Source organism: Cicer arietinum, chromosome 6 (genome assembly GCF_000331145.2).
Source record: "Cicer arietinum cultivar CDC Frontier isolate Library 1 chromosome 6, Cicar.CDCFrontier_v2.0, whole genome shotgun sequence".
Classification (NCBI taxonomy): domain Eukaryota; kingdom Viridiplantae; phylum Streptophyta; class Magnoliopsida; order Fabales; family Fabaceae; genus Cicer; species Cicer arietinum.
The window spans coordinates 67361999-67380599 of NC_021165.2; the positions used below are offsets into that span (position 1 = coordinate 67361999).

At 27.0% G+C, this 18601-nt stretch overlaps 4 protein-coding genes across 7 annotated transcripts in view; 1 reads left to right on the forward strand and 3 right to left on the reverse strand.

The window, feature by feature from the left end:
- Positions 1-1538: 1538 nt before the first annotated feature.
- Positions 1539-3457, reverse strand: LOC101491282 (uncharacterized). Of its 2 annotated transcripts, none has more exons than XM_073369960.1 (5): positions 3239-3457; positions 3002-3090; positions 2450-2531; positions 2205-2323; positions 1539-2019 (listed from the first exon to the last, which is right to left on the reverse strand). In XM_073369960.1, the coding sequence occupies exons 1-5, from the start codon at positions 3278-3280 to the stop codon at positions 1770-1772; spliced, it is 582 nt and encodes a 193-aa protein (XP_073226061.1). In that variant the 5' UTR covers positions 3281-3457; the 3' UTR covers positions 1539-1769. The 2 variants fall into 2 exon arrangements, with proteins under 2 accessions (XP_073226061.1, XP_004507176.1); XM_004507119.4 differs by having other exon boundaries at positions 2232-2323; positions 3239-3452.
- A 1907-nt stretch (positions 3458-5364) lies between these two features.
- On the forward strand, positions 5365-7869 carry LOC101493246 (uncharacterized). The gene is made up of 10 exons (XM_012717699.3): positions 5365-5471; positions 5683-5727; positions 6111-6248; positions 6377-6401; positions 6488-6520; positions 6614-6735; positions 6831-6961; positions 7059-7282; positions 7377-7597; positions 7696-7869. Exons 2-10 carry the CDS (start codon positions 5725-5727, stop codon positions 7789-7791), a joined length of 993 nt encoding a protein of 330 aa, XP_012573153.1. The 5' UTR covers positions 5365-5471; positions 5683-5724; the 3' UTR covers positions 7792-7869.
- A 2005-nt stretch (positions 7870-9874) lies between these two features.
- On the reverse strand, positions 9875-12057 carry LOC101490970 (uncharacterized protein C24B11.05-like). Its single transcript, XM_004507118.4, has 8 exons — positions 11860-12057; positions 11697-11762; positions 11311-11408; positions 11176-11213; positions 10985-11072; positions 10614-10886; positions 10310-10375; positions 9875-10173 (listed from the first exon to the last, which is right to left on the reverse strand). The coding sequence occupies exons 1-8, from the start codon at positions 11918-11920 to the stop codon at positions 10024-10026; spliced, it is 840 nt and encodes a 279-aa protein (XP_004507175.1). The 5' UTR covers positions 11921-12057; the 3' UTR covers positions 9875-10023.
- Positions 12058-17508: 5451 nt separating this feature from the next.
- Positions 17509-18601, reverse strand: part of LOC101490522 (ATP-dependent zinc metalloprotease FTSH 10, mitochondrial-like) — a 6877-nt gene continuing 5784 nt past the window's right edge. Inside the window, exons 9-11 of one of the 3 annotated variants that reach the window (XR_012163548.1) lie at positions 18261-18596; positions 17913-18038; positions 17509-17738 (exon numbers count right to left, since the gene is read on the reverse strand). Coding sequence is in view for 2 of the 3 variants with exons in the window: in XM_073370002.1 (XP_073226103.1) it covers positions 18265-18596 (332 nt within the window). In the remaining variant the exon portion in view is untranslated. Of the gene's footprint in view, positions 17739-17912; positions 18039-18118; positions 18597-18601 lie in introns of those variants that run through there. The other 2 variants (XM_073370002.1, XM_073370001.1) reach the window with 2 other exon arrangements.

The following is an 18601-nucleotide window of genomic DNA, read 5'->3' on the forward strand; positions in this document are numbered from 1 at the left end:
AAAAGTATCTATTATTTATGATACTTTTTCAAATAGTTTCTTATGTTAATAAATTTTGAAATTTCATTTTTTTTTTAAATTGTACAAAATAAATAAAATATGTAAAATAATATTTTATGATAAACTACTAAAACTAATTTTTCATTTGAAACTTTATTTTTAAAATCCCTTTTAAAAAAAGTTATAAAAGGGCGGAATACAATGAAAATCATTTTTTAGAGAAAAAAAAAAAAACTGAAACAAAGGCCATATTTTTTCCAAAAAGCTTCTAAAACAAGTGTGTCATATGACACATTTTTGAAAGCTATAGAACAGAACAGATTAGTTTGTTGGTGTATTAGTCATTAGTTGGCTGTAAAGTGTGAATACAACTTTCCTCACATATTAGTCAGACTGAAGATGAAATGAATGAAACTAGACATTCGATCATAATTGTCGTACAATTAGTCATTAGTTTTCTTTAAGTTGTCCAAAAGTTTAAATAAATTATCATACAGTGATTAGTTGAATGAGTGTGTGACAGTTGTGAAATATTTATAGTTTTCCCAATGCATATTGGTTGGAGAATTTCACACTTAATCTTACACAAGGGCATGCCTATCTCCTTCCAAAATCTCCAGAAACATACGTCAATTCAAGAATTGATGACCATGACCATCATATTCTAATGATTAATCTACTATAACTGTATTTTTTAGTAACACAGACAGAATCACATTGAGCTTTTTAAAAATCACTGATTTACTGGGATTTTAGTAAAACTACGGTGATACCAAACACGCGCCTAAAAATATAGTAATACAGTAATACTGAGCTGCCAATTTAACTCGAAGAGAAAACATTTAGTTTATAGACACATATCATTGTGCAAAGAAAATTAGGAAGGAACTTTATTTTGCTCCATGTAAACTCTCATTTACTTATTTACATTATCACAAAAAAAATGTGTGTATATATATATATATATATATATATATATATACACACACCAGCAATGAAAGTTTCCTTAACAACACATACTTCCTCAATTTCATATTTTTAATGAAAAAAAAAAATTAGTTGGGAGTTTAGAAAGAAAGAAGATTGTATGATTTCTCAAATTAGGATGTCTTAAAATAATTTTAATTTTTTTTTCCTTTTAATATATTGATCAAATTTAGAAAATAAATTTGAGTTGAGGTACCTAGACTTGGAATTTTTTCTTGAAATTTTACAGAGACGTTTTCAATAATTAAATAATACTTCCCACAAAAAATTGGAATTTTCTGGAAATGGATTATTTAATTATAATTTTTTAAAGTACAGAAAATATTAAAAATATAATTAAAAAATATTAAAAAAGTTAAAAATTTAATTTTGAGCAAAATTCATCATGGGATTCCTTGACGCATTCAGCGTCGGGGTTCTTCCTCTAAATGATAAGCTTCAGTTGTTTTCCAAAATACATTTTATTCTTGATAAATAAAATTAGAAAACATTAACAAAAAAATTATATTTGCATACTTAAATAAAAAGACTCAATGAACAATGCATAGCAATGGAACCCTGACAGACAATTAATTAACATAAAATATTCTATCTACATCTGCCAAAACTCTCAAGCTAAGTATACAAAAAATAAAAAATGATGAAAGTTGATAAGTTTAAAATAATTCAAGGTTAATAGAACCTAAGAAAAAAATATTACAGACCCAAAATTCCCAGGGGTTGAAACTTGAAACAGAGCCAGCCCTCTACCTTGATTTATACTAACAATCAAAGAACTGGACCTATTTAGTTTGACACTTTGCTGTTCTAAGAACATTCCAACCTACCACACCTCCTCTCTGTTTCTTGACAGAGACCAAACAATGTTTTGAGGATGATTTTCTATTACCTTTACCATTCTTGGGTGATTTACTAGGATACTGTGTTTCACAGATTATCTCCTTCTGTTTCCTTTTAACACTGCCACTAACCTTGTAATTTTCTTTGATCAAGTTAGAACACCCTTGACCTTCAACTGAAGTGCTACTTTCTCTGGCAACCATTCAAATGTAATCAAATTTAAATTCAGTGAGCAATAATCCAACGAAATTTTGTTTTCACTTGTCTGTTATCTGAGTCAAAAACCATGAAGTGTATTTGAAATGAAAACCATCAACAATATTCTCACACTTCATTGGTTTTTTTTAAGGGGTGTGTGGAAATTATAAAATATCTACCTGCAGGTATAGGTAAAAGGAACCCACCTAAAAGATGCATTTTCACTTTCATTTCTAGAAATAGCAGTTTCAGGTTTCGCAGCTGCCTGGCTGAAATTTTCTTCTATGGGGTTTAGTTTCTACAAAGGCAAGGCTTTTTGGCATTAGAGATTCAGAACAGAATCAAAAGAAGAAAAAACATGATCTAGATTAAATGAGGGAATGATGAAAAAAGCTTTGAAACTCATATCTATGAATGTACTCACTTCAACAGAAGGATTAAAATTTTGAAATGACATGCGACCTTTAAGTGCACTTGGATGAGGATCACCTTCTGTTAAAACCACACTGCATAAAAATGTAGGAGACAGATAAATTTTATGCAGAATTATAATAGGCAAGGAGAATTTTGATATACATTTTGTAACCATAAAATGCATTGCCACCACTTAAAAATAAAAAAACTTATCTCCATTGAGTAAGAACAAAAACACAATCTTCTCATCTAGATTGAACTCTTGCATTACATACTTCACCATTAGTATATATTTATGCATTTATAGCATAAACAATTATCATATAACTACTTATGTAGAAATTATTTATATAATAAAAAATAAAATAAAGTCAAACCATTTCGTATAAGTTATAAGTTAATTTCATAACATACCTTGAACAGTTTATGAAAATAAGCTGAAAATATATGTCATGAACTATTTCTATAAGCGCTCTTATGTCAGATAGAAAATAGGAAATTTTAATAGGAAAATAGGCTTGTCACATAGGCAATGAAATTATTATTTTATTTATTTATTTACCATTTTCTAGTTGTAGGAGAATTTGTGCCATGTTTGACCTCAACTTTTATATTGGTTTTCTCTTCTATCAAAGAAGCCCTTTGCATGAACTATGATTAAAAACAACAACATTATAAACCCATATTAGCTTGTATTATAACACGTCATCTTAATATATCAAAATAATTAGGAAAACCATAAGAGCAATCTCAAATATTAAGGACGAAAAAAAATAAATTGCCGGTTTCTTTGCCATACCTTCAAGTTCTTCAACGTGCTGGAAAGTTCACGTTTTGCCATTGAAATTTCGAAGTTAAAAACTTTAACCCTAATTCAATTATTATCTCCGCTTTCTTATACGGGAACGAAATTCTCTCCGTCCTCAATATTCTCAACGACTACAAACCTAGGGTTTCTCAAAGTTTTCTTCAATTTAAATTTAATTTCTTATATTTTTATTTTGATAAAACAAATTCTTGTAATTTTAGCGCCAAATCGATATTTCGGGATCATATCTTTTTATATAAAGAAAATTTAAGATAAAACGAAGGTGTTGAGGATAAAGTAAGAAATTAGTAATATTTTTAATTTTTATAAAATAAAATTGTTGAATTTTTAATTAATTATTTGTTTACAAAAAATGTCATTATTTTAGTCTTATATATACAATTGTTTTGTATTTTAGTTTTTACGTAAAAATTAAAATTATAAATTATAAAAATTGTAAGGATTAAAAAGTGTAAGTTTTTTTTATAAAAATTAAATAATTTATAGAAACTAAAATTTTATTTAATTCTAAAATAAAAAATTATTATATTATACATGCTATACATAATTCATCAGTCTTTTTCTAAAATATGCTATAAAATATGAATCTTTAGAAAATAGTTTAGTCAATTGGTTTGTCATCACATGGAAACTGCAAGATTAGAAAGAAGAAGAAAAAAAGCATAAAAAGTGGTATATGAAAGGATTAAAAACATTGAATTGGAAAAGATAAATTTATTGAGTTCACAAAAAAATAAATTATACTATCTTTTTAAAAAAGTATAGATATTAAAATAATTTAAAATATTATAAAAATAATCATTTTTATTCACGACATTTTTATTTATTTTAAACCTAAAGTTTTGACAAAATAATACATCAAATTAACGACTTTTTATATTTTAAATCAAATGTTGTTTACATTATTACCCCATACAACATATTGTCATATTGACTATTAATTAAAAAATGTTCTAAAATTCAGGAAGAAGATAATTGTTAAGAAATATGGGGAGAAGAAAGTAGTTATAGAATAAAAAAAAAAAAGATAATTGTTAAGAAATATGGGGAGAAGAAAGTATTTATAGAATAAAAAATATACAACAGTTTTTCTTAATTTTAGAAATAATAAACAGAGATTTTAAATAATAATAATATGTTATAAAGTTGAATGATTAAGAGTAAAATTGAAATTTTATTGTATATAAAATGACATATTTGTTAGAAAAAATAGATTATCAAATTATTTGTATATAAAATTTTATTGTTAATTTATAATTTTTTTAAAGGATAATTTAAAATTTATTTTTTTTAAAAAAAGTATAAAAACATTTTTTTCAATGAAAATTTTAAAATTATTTATGTTATTGAAAAATTAGAAAAACTAAAAAATTATTTTCTTGAAATAAAAAATTTTAACGAAAAAGAAAATAAAATTATTGAAAAATTTTGAAAAAAAAATCAATGAAGTTTTCAATTTAAAAAAGTGAATCTATATATTCTACTTAATCTACAAAATTTTAGAATCTTTTTTACTTTAAAGTTTCTTTACTTTGAATTTTAATAACTATCAAATTTAATGTAAAATAAAATTAATAATTAATGAATTTATGTGAAATTGACAGTTTTAGAAGATAATCAACTTATCAGTTATCATTATATAGAATAATGGTTTAGATGATATTATTATTCAAATCTTTTTAACTTCAAATTATTTTTTTGGGTTGGGATTTAGCTTGAAGTTAAAATTACCGCGTATATAAAGGTATAAAGATATAATTATTCAAATCTTTTTAATTAACCTCTTGAGTTGTCATTAATCATTATACATGCCTAACTTAATATAACCACGCGCATAATGGAATAAATTATACAATTAATCAAATCTTTTTAATACTCAATATAATTATTCAAATCTTTTTAATACTCAATATAATTATTCAAATCTTTTTTTAAAAAAAGATACTCAAATAAAATATTTTGAAAACAACTAAATATATAGTTAAGAATAAAATAAAAAGGAGATTTTTAAGGTATAGAATATTGGGCCTGGGTATAAAGCCCGTTTATATGAACAGAACTGCGTTTCCTTTTTGAATCGTCACAGTCACAGGTAACTTATAAATACTCGGAACATCCTTAATTCCAAGCCACAGTTTTCTGAGTCTCAAGTTTTCTTCAAAAAAGCTTTGGACTTACTTTCTCACTTTGCAATACTTCAAAGGTTCATGTCAAACTCTTTATGAGGGTTTTACCCCTGTTACTATTTATTTATTTTTCTTTAAAAAAGATAAGGAAGTTTTCGTTGGGTTCTTTGTGGAGAAAGTTCTGTTCTATCATTGAAACTTGATTATTGTTATTATTAAAAAAAATCAACTTGTGTTTTAAAATATCGTGTTTTTGCTTATTTGTTTTTTTCTTTTTTTGTTATGCAGATAATCAGTTATCATCTATAGTTTCATATAGACTCATCAAATATGGTATGTTGATTTTTATTTAATTTTAAAGTATAGATTCAGAGTATATTTTAATGCTGAGTTGTTATCTTGTAAATAGAAAATACAATGTTGAACGCTCTTTCTCCCGGATATTTTTTTTAATTATGTTACTTGTAAAATTTTTATCTTTGCCATTGGAAAAACCCAAGTGTGGCAGAGCTTTATAAAAATTTATATAAAAAAAATAGTATTTATAAAGAGTGTTATTCCTCATCTTAGATACATTATAGAAACCTAATAATATCTGCCCTGGTAAAAATTGTTCTTTGTTGCAGAGATTATTATGATTTTATTATTATTATTATGGTAATGATAATATTAATGAAACGGTCTCATTAACTTTATTGTCTTTTATTTTTTCTAAGGATTTAAATGAGAATCAGTGGGAAGATTATATGATTGAGGAACAATGGAGTACTGATTTGCTTAGGCATCAGAGGAATGAACGAAACTCGATCTTTGAACAAGTTTATCGTTGTTGCCCTGTCTCCTCTCTTCAAAGGGTATGTATGTCCAATCTTATTAAACACTTTTTACTAGTTTGCTTCCATTTAAAGATAAATAACAGTGTTATACATAGCTCCAAAACTTCAAAATTCAAAAACTAACTCTTAGTTTTGATTTTTTGCAGCCAAATTTGGAAAACGGTGATAAAAGTATGTGTACTAACATAATCTTATTATTCTTTGGTAATAAACAATGTGAAATTTTGATAGCTAATGCAAATTATTTTTCCCTTCAGTTATCATGCCTCCTTCTGCTCTAGACCGCCTTGGTAAGCTTATATTTGTTTGGTTTCAATAATTGTTTATTTTAAGTTTTTACTCCTCCTGCTAAATAATACTTTAATCCTGTTAAAATCTTTCAGCACGTATGCACATAGAATATCCAATGTTATTTGAACTGGAAAATCTTTCTGCTGAAAAAACTACTCACTGTGGAGTCCTGGAATTCACTTCTGATGAGGGGATTGTATACTTACCAAATTGGGTATATCTATTTTCCTTTCCTTCTTTGTTCATATTTATTTCCTTTTAGTTAATTGAGTAACAATTTTTATTCACTAACATGTGATATATTATTAGATGATGGAAAATATGCTCCTACATGAGGGAGACACTGTGTGTCTGAAAAGTACAAGTCTTGTGAAAGGAGAGTTTATAAAGTTGCAGCCTCACACCAAAGATTTTTTGGATATTTCTGATCCAAAATCCATGTATGAATAATTGAATATTATATCTAAGCTATGTGTTTCTTAAATATCATAATAGTGTCAATTAATATCTTGTTTCTTCCCCTTTAATCATTTGCAGATTAGAAATTTCATTGAGGAGTTACTCATGTTTAACAACGGGTGACACTATAATGATTCCATATAACAACAAAAAATATTACATTGATGTGGTTGAAACTAAACCTGCTACTGCAATCAGTATAATTGAAACAGACTGTGAAGTTGATTTTGCCCCACCTCTTGATTACATTGAACCTGAGAAGCATTTGCCATCTCCTTTGTCTGATGGGAAAAATCCACAAGGTTGTGATTCTTTTATTGTTTGTTGGAATATGCTTCAAGAATATTTTTGTGAAAAATTCATTAGATTTTGACTAGTATATTATTTGCATTTCAGTTGAAGAAGAGTCTGCGAGTAAGACTCCTCAGTTCACTCCATTTCATGGTTCTGGAAGGCGTTTGGATGGCAAACCGTCGACACAATCAGCTGAAAAAACTTCTTCATTGTTGAAGGAACAACCAACTGAAAATAAAACCATGAGTTCCAATAGAACTTCTGGAAAGCTTGTTTTTGGGTCAAATTCAAAGGCACCCCCCAATATTCAAACACAGCCAAAGGTGAGTTACATCTACAGCTGTCTTTTTTAGCAACAACAAATTTGATTACTTTAAATCTATGGTTTATTGACATGATCTATTAAAACTTTTGTTAATAGGCTTCTTTGAAAAGGAGAAGTCCAGAGTCATCTGAGAAGACAGAACCTCCACAATTCAAAGCTTTCACTGGAAAAAAATATTCATTAAGAGATTGATGATTGTTAGATTACTTTTCAGTTGTATCTTTTTAGTTGACATGATTTAGTTTTAATTATAGTATAAAATTGTGATCATTGTCTTGGAAAGTTTATAATTATCTCATTTAATTCAAAGGTTTTACTGGGAAGAAATATTCATTGAGAAATAAATTGATGATTGTTAGATTACTTTTCAGTTGTATTTTTTGATGTACGTGATACAGTGTAGTTTAGTTCACATGATTTAGTTTTAATTATAGTATAACATTGTTATTATTGCCTTGGGAAGTTTATAATTATCTCATTTAACAAATAAACAATCTGAATTGAAGTCTTAGGGATAGTGATTTAGAGTGCACTTAAGCATTACGAGCTTAACTTAAGTGTACTCTAAATTATTATTAACTAGGACTGGCTAAGGTTGGTTTTTTTTTAAAATAAAATTATATTCATTTTAAAACTAATATATAAATTTAGATTTATAATCAAATTTAGTATATAGTTTAAAATCGATTATAAAACTAATTCTAAAATTGGTTATGGTTAAATAATCGGTTTCTAATTAAGCAATCGATTTCAAAAAATTCAATTTTAAAAATTGATTTTTTCTTAAAATCGATTAAAATTTAATTATTTTTAATATTTATTTTTTTTTTAAATTATTTATTCATAGTTTAAAAACCGATTACTTAAAAAAATGATTATTTATATTTAGAAATTGATTACTTTTACAAATTGAAGCTCAATAAAAAAATATACATCAACTATACAATTGCTTTTTATTGTGGTTAAAATTGAACATATTTAATTGCTAATAATAACTTATGATTAAAATTATTTATTATTAACTTCATTAATACCACCAATTTTGATTTAATACTAGTTCAATAAATTGCTTATTACTAAAATCGTAAAAAATACAAACACTTGAAAGTTTCGTCGATCAAATTTAATAATTACTGCACTATAATAAAACTGCAGAAAATACAAACACTTGAAAGTTTGTTTCCAATACCAAGATAGACACCACAAGATTTAGTAAATTTAAAATATCTAATGGATTTAATATATTATTTTTAGTCTTAAATATTTATAATTAAATTAATTTTGAGCAATATATAAATCTCAACATTATTTCCAACTTAACATATTAATTTTTTAACAAAAATTCATCCTTTAAAAATCAGTAATTTAAGAAATTATATTTAAAATATCTTGTCTATCATATTTTAGTTTTTTTCAATAAATATTAAATATCTTAATTTATTAACTAATTAACATACAGTATGGGTTGTTAGTAACAAGTAGAACTGTCAATTTGACAAGTTCACTAATTATTGGTCCCAACTCACATTTTAGAGGGTAAAAAGATTTCATAATTAAAAAAATCCTAAAATTTTGTAGGCTTAGTTGGGCCTACAGACCCATAAAACAATTCGATTTTTTTTTTAAATAAATTTTGATAATTTTTTTTTTGTGAAATAATTTTTTTCTTAAAATTTTCCGACAAAAAGGAGTTACAATTTTTTAAAATCGAGAAAAAAATATCGATTTTTTTAAATTTTTGAAAAAAAATCGATTTACAATTTTTCTGAAAAAAATCAGTTTTTTTTTTTTTTATTTTTTTTGAAAAAATTAAATTTAAAAAAGTTTTCAAGAAAAAATATCTCCAAATTAACAAAATATTGGGACTTATGGACTGACAAAATCATAATTGTTTTAGAGTTTTGGAGATTTAGAATTTTTGAAAGTTAAATGAATAAAACCAAATCATAATATAAAACATAAATAGATATCAAACCAATTAATAAATAAACCGGATAGAAGAGATACAGATTTAATTAACTGCACTTGAAATCATTATTAACATAAATAAACTGAATTATAAATATATTATTTTTACCAAATTTAAAATAGATTTAGATCCAATTTTAGAGTTGGACCTCATCCGGATTTTTTGTCCAGCACTTAATATAAATAGAAGAGATACAAATTTAATTAACTGCCCTTGAAATCATTATTAACATCATAAATAGAAGAGATAGATAGGGTGCAAAATCGCATTGTTTAAATCATTATTAACATAAATAGAAGAGATAGATAGGGTGCAAAATCGCATTGTTTTCAAGGTGTCGTAGATCGAACTATGAATAAAAAGATTCATTTTCAAATGTAATAAGTAATAACAATTACATAGGTGGCAACATACTAAAGACACCACAAACAAATCATAGTAGGTAAACTTTTGAGCTATGCTTCTACTGATGTTTCAATTGCAACCTTATAGTTCACAACTTCATGCTTCTCATCGGCTTCCCATAGCTCTGGAAATGCCTCTCTGATATTATGGATACTCGCTAATGCATGATCCACACCTGTACTACGCACAGATGTACCCACCTGCATCAATTTTTGAATTACATTTAAATCCACTTCGTATAGTACAAGTTATTTTAACTCTGATGTAAACAGATGTGTTCAACCCAAATGCAACAAATATTTATTCATTCATCAGTAACCATTAGGGACCACTTACCGCAACTGTATGGAGGCCTAAACGTTTAGCTGTCAGTAAATTGCGGAGACTGTCATCAAAGAACAACTGAAAAGAGTAACAAAAAAAGTAAGCAAATAAATAATATCATGTGTCACAATAAAATGTATTTGGAGTTTGGACTATAATATATAAGTCATTAGTTATCAAAGGTACTGAAGGAAGATTGCAAATAAAAGTGTGTACTCCTATAATTTAAGACTTGAAAGGGGGTACTATTAACAAGGAATCATATTCATTCTTCAAAGGGTTAATCTATTAAAGAGGGAAATGTATGCGCTCTTACTGTTCTTTGAGGGTCAATGTCAGCCAACTTGAAAGCCTTTTCAAATGCATCTTCAAAGGGTTTGCATACAACAGGTGTCTTTGGAAGCACCATATCAGAATCAGGCTGGCGTGTGTACTTACAGAAATCGAAAATTGCACTGCCATCTTTGTCATTAGGAGGATTGTCAACGGAATTCAGAGTATCAAAGCTTATTATTCTTTCAAAACAGTCCTCCAGTCCAAGCCTTTGAAGCACCCTAATTGCATGCCCCGTGTCCGCATTGGTAAAAACCTGCAAAAGTGAAATAACTAATATAAATCACACATACATACTCTGTGATGAGACTTGTTCTCAATCATTTATTGCTTTCCTAAAACACGGAAACTTACCACTTTCCTAATAGGCAGACTTAGCAAAATGCCCCTGAGAATGGGGTCCGGTTTCAGTAAATTATATGGCAATCTCCCATGAACAAAACTGTTCAACACAAAATATGTTAGATGCCAACTTTAAGTGGTTTCAAAAATGAATAGACAAATACCCAAAAATAAAAGGTCAAACAAATGCAATGACAAATTACCTATGGAAGTCATTGTAGTTAAAGTCATAGCCAATTGCCTGACAAGACACAAAATGACAAGTTAATTAATCATCTTACTTTGCATAAAAAAAAAGTGCTTCCATAAAATTCATTGAAAGGTTAATTAAATTGTACCCTAAGACCAGCCATTGTTGTCCCATAAGTCTTGTATAATGAATAGCACAATTCAGGAACTGTAGCAGCCTCCATTCCAAGCTTTTGAAGCATATACTCTGTACATTACACCAACCTTAACTAAATAAGTAATTTCATTCTTCGACTTCAATACCAATTTACCAAACAATAATTAGGATTCAACAAGTTTATAAAGTATTCTTTTTTATTGACTTTAGTTACTATTAAAAATGATAAATGATATGTGGACATCATTTTACACCAAAAAAATAAAAAATAAAAACCTTGTTTTTTATAAAAAGTTAGGGCTAAAACTGAATAAAAAATTTATACGGATAGGGAATAAAGACATACATTCAATCCCAGAAATGTGGTAAATTGAGTACCTTCAATATTTTTTGCTGTATTCGCTGATATTCCAGAACTCAGAGGATAAAGGGTATCATCAACATCTATAATCATAAAAAAATAAAAAGAAAATAAAAAATTAGAAGAATGAAGCACGTAAGAAAGAAAAATTGAGAAGTTTTATTACTATAAAATGGTTACCAAACAATAGACAATCATATTTAGGCTTGGAAACTTCCTGGAACTTATGGCCGTTTTCCATTGTGACTTCACTCACTACTTTAACTCTGCAAAATTTGAAGGACTACAATGGATGCAGATCCAGAAATGAAATACAAAAAGATAGAAGTTAACGGAAAATGGAGAGTGTAGAGAATATATGGAGAATGAGAGTTTAAATAGAACAGCGTTTGAACGGAATAAAAGAAGCGTTGTCTACTCTTAACTCTCAAAAGCGACGACGTTTCAATTGGTTGAGTCTTGAAAACATCTAGAATATTACAAAATACTTTTTTAAGTTTCGTTAAGCCGTCTCTTTCTGACTCGGAAACAACCATGTGTCTAATCAACTCAATTTTACTTATAAATAATAAATACATGGAATACCTTTTTTTTTTAATTTAAAAAACAAAAGAAAATAAGATAATGTTGATGTAAAATATTTTATTTAGTTTATTTTATAGTAAGGTATAATAAAATAAATAATTTTATTGAATGTCAATTTAAAATTATTTTATATTAATAATGTACATTCATTAAATTATTAAAATAAAAGTAACATAATATATAATATTCTCTATAATTCTATGTATTAAAAGAAAAAACAAAATCTACAGGGACTAAGGAAGGAGATTCATTTAATGTGTTGGCTTTCGCATATTTTCTTAAAATAATTTTAAGATTAGATACTTTCGGACTTATTAATAAGAACATCAGTTACATTTTTAATAAAAACATAAATATATAAAAAATATTTAATCAATTAATATAATTTGAAACTTATGATTTTTTTTTTATATATATTTGAAACCAAATATTTTCTTATATAAAGAACTAGAAGTAGTATAAACAAGTAGTCATTGGTCCAATAGATTATGTCTAATGCATGATTGAGAAAAAATATTATTCTAAACTTACATGGTTAATTTTGATTTGTTGGATCGTAAAAGAAAAAAAAATTTAGTTTTTATCTTCTTCTGTTAGAAGAGTAGCTGGGGTATTTTTTTTGGTATAAAATTATTGTTTTAATTTTATTTATTTTTATTTAAATAAGTGATATTTCACACATATTTTAGTTTTTTTATGTTTTGTTTTTGTTTTTATTGTTTGAGTGTATTATTGTTTTGTTCGTCGTTACAATGTATTTTTTTTTGTCTTTATGCATTGTTCAAATAGGTAAAAAAAACTCATTTTGTATTTTATGTACTTTGAATAAGAGATTTATAAAAATTATCATTAAATTTAACATTTTTTCAACTTCATATATGATTTGTCAAAATATAGTTGTATTTATCATAATAGATATCATCTATAGTTGATACGAACAAACACCAACAAATATTTTTTTTTAAAGATGGATGAGCTTAAAAATTGTAGATCCTGCATTATTCTTGACTATTAGTCATAAGTAGAATAAATTAGGTTAATTGTTATGATTAAAATTTTAGTTTGATTATTTCTTATTAACTTATAAAAAATTTGTGTATTGTTAATGTGTTTTTAATTTGTTTATCATTAGATTTAATATCAAAATATAAATAAAAATATCTCAATCCATAATCACATTGATGTACTATTCACAAATTATGAATAAAATTATTTTTTCTGTTTAATAAAATTATTTATTTAGGTGTTCTCGATTGCAATTGTTTTCCTTTTAAAATAAATTTTAGTTGAAGTTAAGATTTGTATTATTTTTTTAATCTCGAAATATGGTTGTTAAACTCAGCTATATTGTTATACTCATTTTTATTAAATGATTTCAAATATAAGTAATTTTACATTTAATTTATTTTTAATTATAAATTAATAATATAAAATTAATTAATTAAAAATTAATTTTAATCACCGTAATTTTAGGTAAAGTTACTCACAAAGATTTTTTTTTTAATAAATATTACATGACCTAAGTTCTATCATATAAATAAATATTTATTTTGACAGATCTCTTCATATATATATATATATATATATATATTATATGATGATTCAGACCATTTTTTTTTTATTAAAAATGATGTTTATTAATTTAAATAGTTATAATACATTGAAAACAACACAAATTCAATATTATTAAAATTGAACAAATGATAAATTAGAGAACAAACTTATAGTGCTTAAGTCAATGGCATAAACTAGCAAAATGTTAAATGTAATAAAATTAAAGAGGTCGGAACACTTATAACTACATATCTTTAATGTTGGTGATCAAGTCATTGACTAGATATATAATGGATCAAAGCAAATACGTCGATCTGCACAAAACCAACACTGCCAAAGGAGACAATATCAAGCCGCATCAAGACAAATAACAAAACATTGCACCTCAAACGACAAAATTAAAATGTGTTAGAAAACACAAGAAGGAGGTTTGAATTGTGTTTCGTTATTTCTAAAAAATACATTGATCGCTTAACTAAAAAATATGTTCTTTATCAAACCATTCAAATACGATTATAAATCAGGTGTAGAAAAATAAATTTGAATCATAAAGAACTTATATATTAGAGTAATAGAGAGAGAAAAAAAACACAAGAATTTTTATATTAGTTCAGAACAAATTGTGGTTGAGACAAAATCTCTCTCAAATAGTTTTAATGATAACAAAATTATTTAAAAGATTATGATTGTGGTTAATGACTAATTTGTACTTTTGAGTGATTTCTTATAAGAAAACAGGTTATTCATCATTAAGATAAAAATGAGAAAAAATTTGATTCAAGTTTTCAAATCTGAAAGATAGGCATACAAGAGTATGAACCTTCAAAGTTGCAAAATATTCATCCTTACTAAAATAATTTTTTTTATTCATAAAGAGAAGACAACTTAGTATCAAAGAATGAATAAATAAAGCAATTTAAACAAAGAAGTTAGAGGACGGACTGTACGAGGTTAGAAGATGTATCTACAGTGAACATCATCCTCATATATTGAAAGCGACCCAACATCACTCTCATATGTTGAAAATGACCCAACATCAACTTACAAAAAAACAGTAGCTGACAAGACAAAGATATAGTTTTACATGTCTTGAAGAATGGAAAAAGAAAAGGATAGCTCACATCCAAGTTCCTAGGAGGTTTAAACCTCCTGTACGATGATGGACTAAATCAGTCCAAGGACATCTGTATGGCAATTCTGTAATTATGATGAATGACCTTGGACTTTTTGATTAAGTCCCCAACGATCATAAAATATTTGACACTTGGAAAGAGCATCACAAGATCTCTATAAAAGACAAGGAGCTCTTCATCATCAAACACACAACAACATTGCATAAAAAGAGCAAGATTCTTAAAGCTATCAAGAGCAATTTATGTCCTCTCTTTATACTTTCTATAGTCTTACACTAGATCTTTGAAATATCTTTTTAGAAAGTGTTAAGTAAAGAGAAGCATCATATTCATATCACTTTGTAATTTCTACGTGAAGTTACACTTGAAAATAGTTGGAACTTGTAAGAAACAAAGTTGTAAACTTGGTGAGGCAAAAGCATACACAAAGTGTGATCAACCTCTATGAGAGGTTAATCAGTTTGATCATTAGTAAAAAAACTCACAAGTGTGTGAGAACTGTGCGTATCCTTCATTTGGTGAACCAATATAAAAGTTGTGTGTGTTATTCTCTATACTTTTTCTTTCATTTATTCAGCTCAAATTTAAAGGCTTAAATTTCTATCATTGGACTCTCATCCTCTCAGAGAGGATAGTGATTCAAAACACGTAAAAAGTTTCCTTTTAGAGATATTTTAACTACAACAATTGTTGTTATATCTAGTCATCTCTTTAGAGAGTGATTTTATTTCGGTATAATTGATGATTTAATCCACTATTTCAACCTTTGAGTATTTTTCTTTAGCCTCTCCAAGCTATAACCATTATAATCACAAGTTCACTGAATACCTTCTAGTCAACTTGACTCTGTTCAAATATTCTCAATCTTCTAACTTATTATTTTTTATATATCTTCAGATATCTCTTATGGATGAAGGAGTTATTGTCACAATTGAGCTAATTTATATGATTATTTTATCTAATTATTTAAATTAATTTAATCACATGACACATGACAAAACTAAATATTATAATATTATAGTCGAGTCTGATGAGCTTTCGGTGCTTGGCACTCCTCATTATATTAATTTTTTTATTACAAATATAAAATTATTTGATTAAGATAAACTCTAAATTATTTTTGAAAAACATAATTAATTAAAATCAGTTATATGTACTACAAAATTTTATTTTAGAATTTTAAATTTCTTATAATTAATAAGTAATAAGTGTACGGGGTTGGGGATAATTTATTCATAAACTTCAAAGTTGATTTAAACTTCATGTTTATCGATCTTATTTAAAAATCAGCTTAATCAACACCCTCGATTTTTTCCACCAGATTTGGAATCAAATTTAGATTTAAAAAACATGATCCTCATCAAATTCAATATTGAAGTAAAAGACAATTAATACTACTTGTCTACTGCATGTGAGAAACGCATGATTGTCACACTTTATTTTATTTTATAATAAGCATGATTGTAACACTTTATTTTATTTTATAATAACCATGATTATCACATTAGCTACAACTACCTCCTCACAAAAAATTAAAATTAACTACAACTACTATATCACCATTTTTTAATACTTAATTATTTCTCGTGGTATGGGTCTAGGTGACCATGCTGATTTTTTTTTTTTTTTTACTCAGCCACGTTGAAAGTTTTTATTTTATTTTTTATATATTTAACTAGACCACATTGAGAGTTGAAAAATCCTTTCATATTACTTTCACATTTGGCAAATTGGCATGGCAAATTGATTAGGATTTAGGAAGATGATTTGTAGCTAGTGTTTAGAGTATTTGGTTTTTGTTATTATATTTGGTTTTCATTTTCCTTTGATAATTACTTTTTGCTTTGAGGTTTTATGCACGTTAGCCCCTTTGTTTCAGATATTTTAAGTTGAATTACTTATTAGTACTTATGTTCTTCATCATGAGCTGATATAATAGTTGAAAATACCACAATTGTAGAATCTGAATTCAAACATGAGTGAACGTAAAAAAAACAATAACATAATAATTACTTTCTAACTTTGGCTTTGCCTGTTTGAAAACAAATAAGTAGGAAGTGTCATTTCTTGACCATCATGTCCCTGAACCTTTGGTATTGCTTCAAGTAGTTCCGACAAAAATGAGGTTTTCTTTGTATTTTCTAAGATATATTACATCAAGACAATACTAAGATAAACAAGTTTAGATCTCTAAATGACAATCTTTAGTGCTAACACTTCTACTTACCCACAATCTGTTGACTCAATTAGTTTCACTACACACATTAGGCATTTAACATATTGTTTTTTCTTTAATTTAAACAATATTAAATGGTAAATAGGAATGATGGTATATGATCCTAAGGGCACACAAGATGTCTTAAAACCATGTTTTCCATTTTCTGTTTATGCTGCTGATAATGGGGTATAGTTGTGAGTGGGATTTTATATTGGTATTAACAAATTTTGATCACTGTGTTGATCTTCAATTACTAAAACTATATTGTGCAAAATTTGGGATGAGATCAAACTTCAAGATTGAAGTTATGCAGTTCGGAATAATGCACAAAATTTGGGCTAAGACAAATTATGAAAACATCACTTTTTAAAAGCATATGAATACAATAAATGCCGATTCATATTCAAATATTGTAAACTGAGATACAATAAAATGCATAATCAAGTTCGATTCATATGGATTGACATACCACTTAGTTCCATTTCTATCAATCAACCAGTGAACTTGCACATGTTATTTTTCCTATGCATTGAATTGAAAGGGACACATCATTATCTTCAACAATTCACCTGTGAATTGCACAGGTGCCGTAGTTAAATAATAAAGTGAAAGTTAATTGAGCAAAGAGCAAGAGGGAGTCGGGTATTTTTTATTGATCGATTATGACCGATCAAGAACTATTTCCAGAAGACTAAGTCCTCCTTTAATCTACTAAAAAGAGATAGTTAATCAATTAAGAAGACCTTAGTTAGACACCCGTAGTTATTAAGTCTACTGTCCAAAGAGAACATGGGGGTGATAAAAACATTCTTTTGACATAGATTCTTTCTGCACTTCTTAAATCCAGTTGAAAGCAAGTCATCCATAAGCTGTTAATCTTGTAGAGAAAAGTAAACATCACATCGAAGAAACTTCACAGACCATTAGCAGTATGAAAAATAGACTTGGATTGGCTTGTCTAAAACATGTATTTAAGAAAAATCAGAAACAACTATTTTTTTTATTTTGCAGTTAACTTACAAGTTTTGTCAGCATGATGACGAAATAAGATTATCAATTTTTCATGTACATAAGTAACAACTTAAACTTACTCAACTATGTTGGAACAACTTCAGGATCTAGAGGTGAAGAAGACCCACCACCCTCCTTGTCGTCCTCTTGAAACCCAAGTTTAAATCTATCATAATTGCTGAGCTCAGCATTTTTGAAGGGTCGCTCACCCAAGACTTGACGCAAGTCATCCTGGTGAAGTACTTCTTTTTCGAGCAGCAACTCTGCAATTTGAGCTACTTGCTCCTTGTGTTTCTCTATAAGCTGTAAGGTGTGTTCATAGGCTTTGTTCACCCATTCTCGCACTTCAGTATCGATGATTGCACCAGTTTTGCTGCTGTATGGTTTGGCCATCCCATATGAGTCCTCTCTTTGAGGGAAA

Bases quoted from the DNA above. Each gene is read 5' to 3' on its own strand.
- LOC101490970 (XM_004507118.4), bottom strand. From the start codon at position 11,920: ATGGAAAACGGCCATAAGTTCCAGGAAGTTTCCAAGCCTAAATATGAT. The intron at 11,763-11,859 runs GTAACCATTTTA...TTATGATTATAG, and splicing joins ATATGATTGTCTATTGTTTG to ATGTTGATGATACCCTTTAT. The intron at 10,376-10,613 runs GTAAGAGCGCAT...TACTCTTTTCAG, and splicing joins ACATTGACCCTCAAAGAACA to TTGTTCTTTGATGACAGTCT.
- LOC101493246 (XM_012717699.3), top strand. The intron at 6,521-6,613 runs GTAAGCTTATAT...AAAATCTTTCAG, and splicing joins TTCTGCTCTAGACCGCCTTG to CACGTATGCACATAGAATAT. The intron at 7,283-7,376 runs GTTGTGATTCTT...TTTGCATTTCAG, and splicing joins TGATGGGAAAAATCCACAAG to TTGAAGAAGAGTCTGCGAGT.
- LOC101491282 (XM_073369960.1), bottom strand. From the start codon at position 3,280: ATGGCAAAACGTGAACTTTCCAGCACGTTGAAGAACTTGAAG. The intron at 3,091-3,238 runs GTATGGCAAAGA...TTTTAATCATAG, and splicing joins GCACGTTGAAGAACTTGAAG to TTCATGCAAAGGGCTTCTTT. The intron at 2,324-2,449 runs GTGAGTACATTC...TTGCCTTTGTAG, and splicing joins ATTTTAATCCTTCTGTTGAA to AAACTAAACCCCATAGAAGA.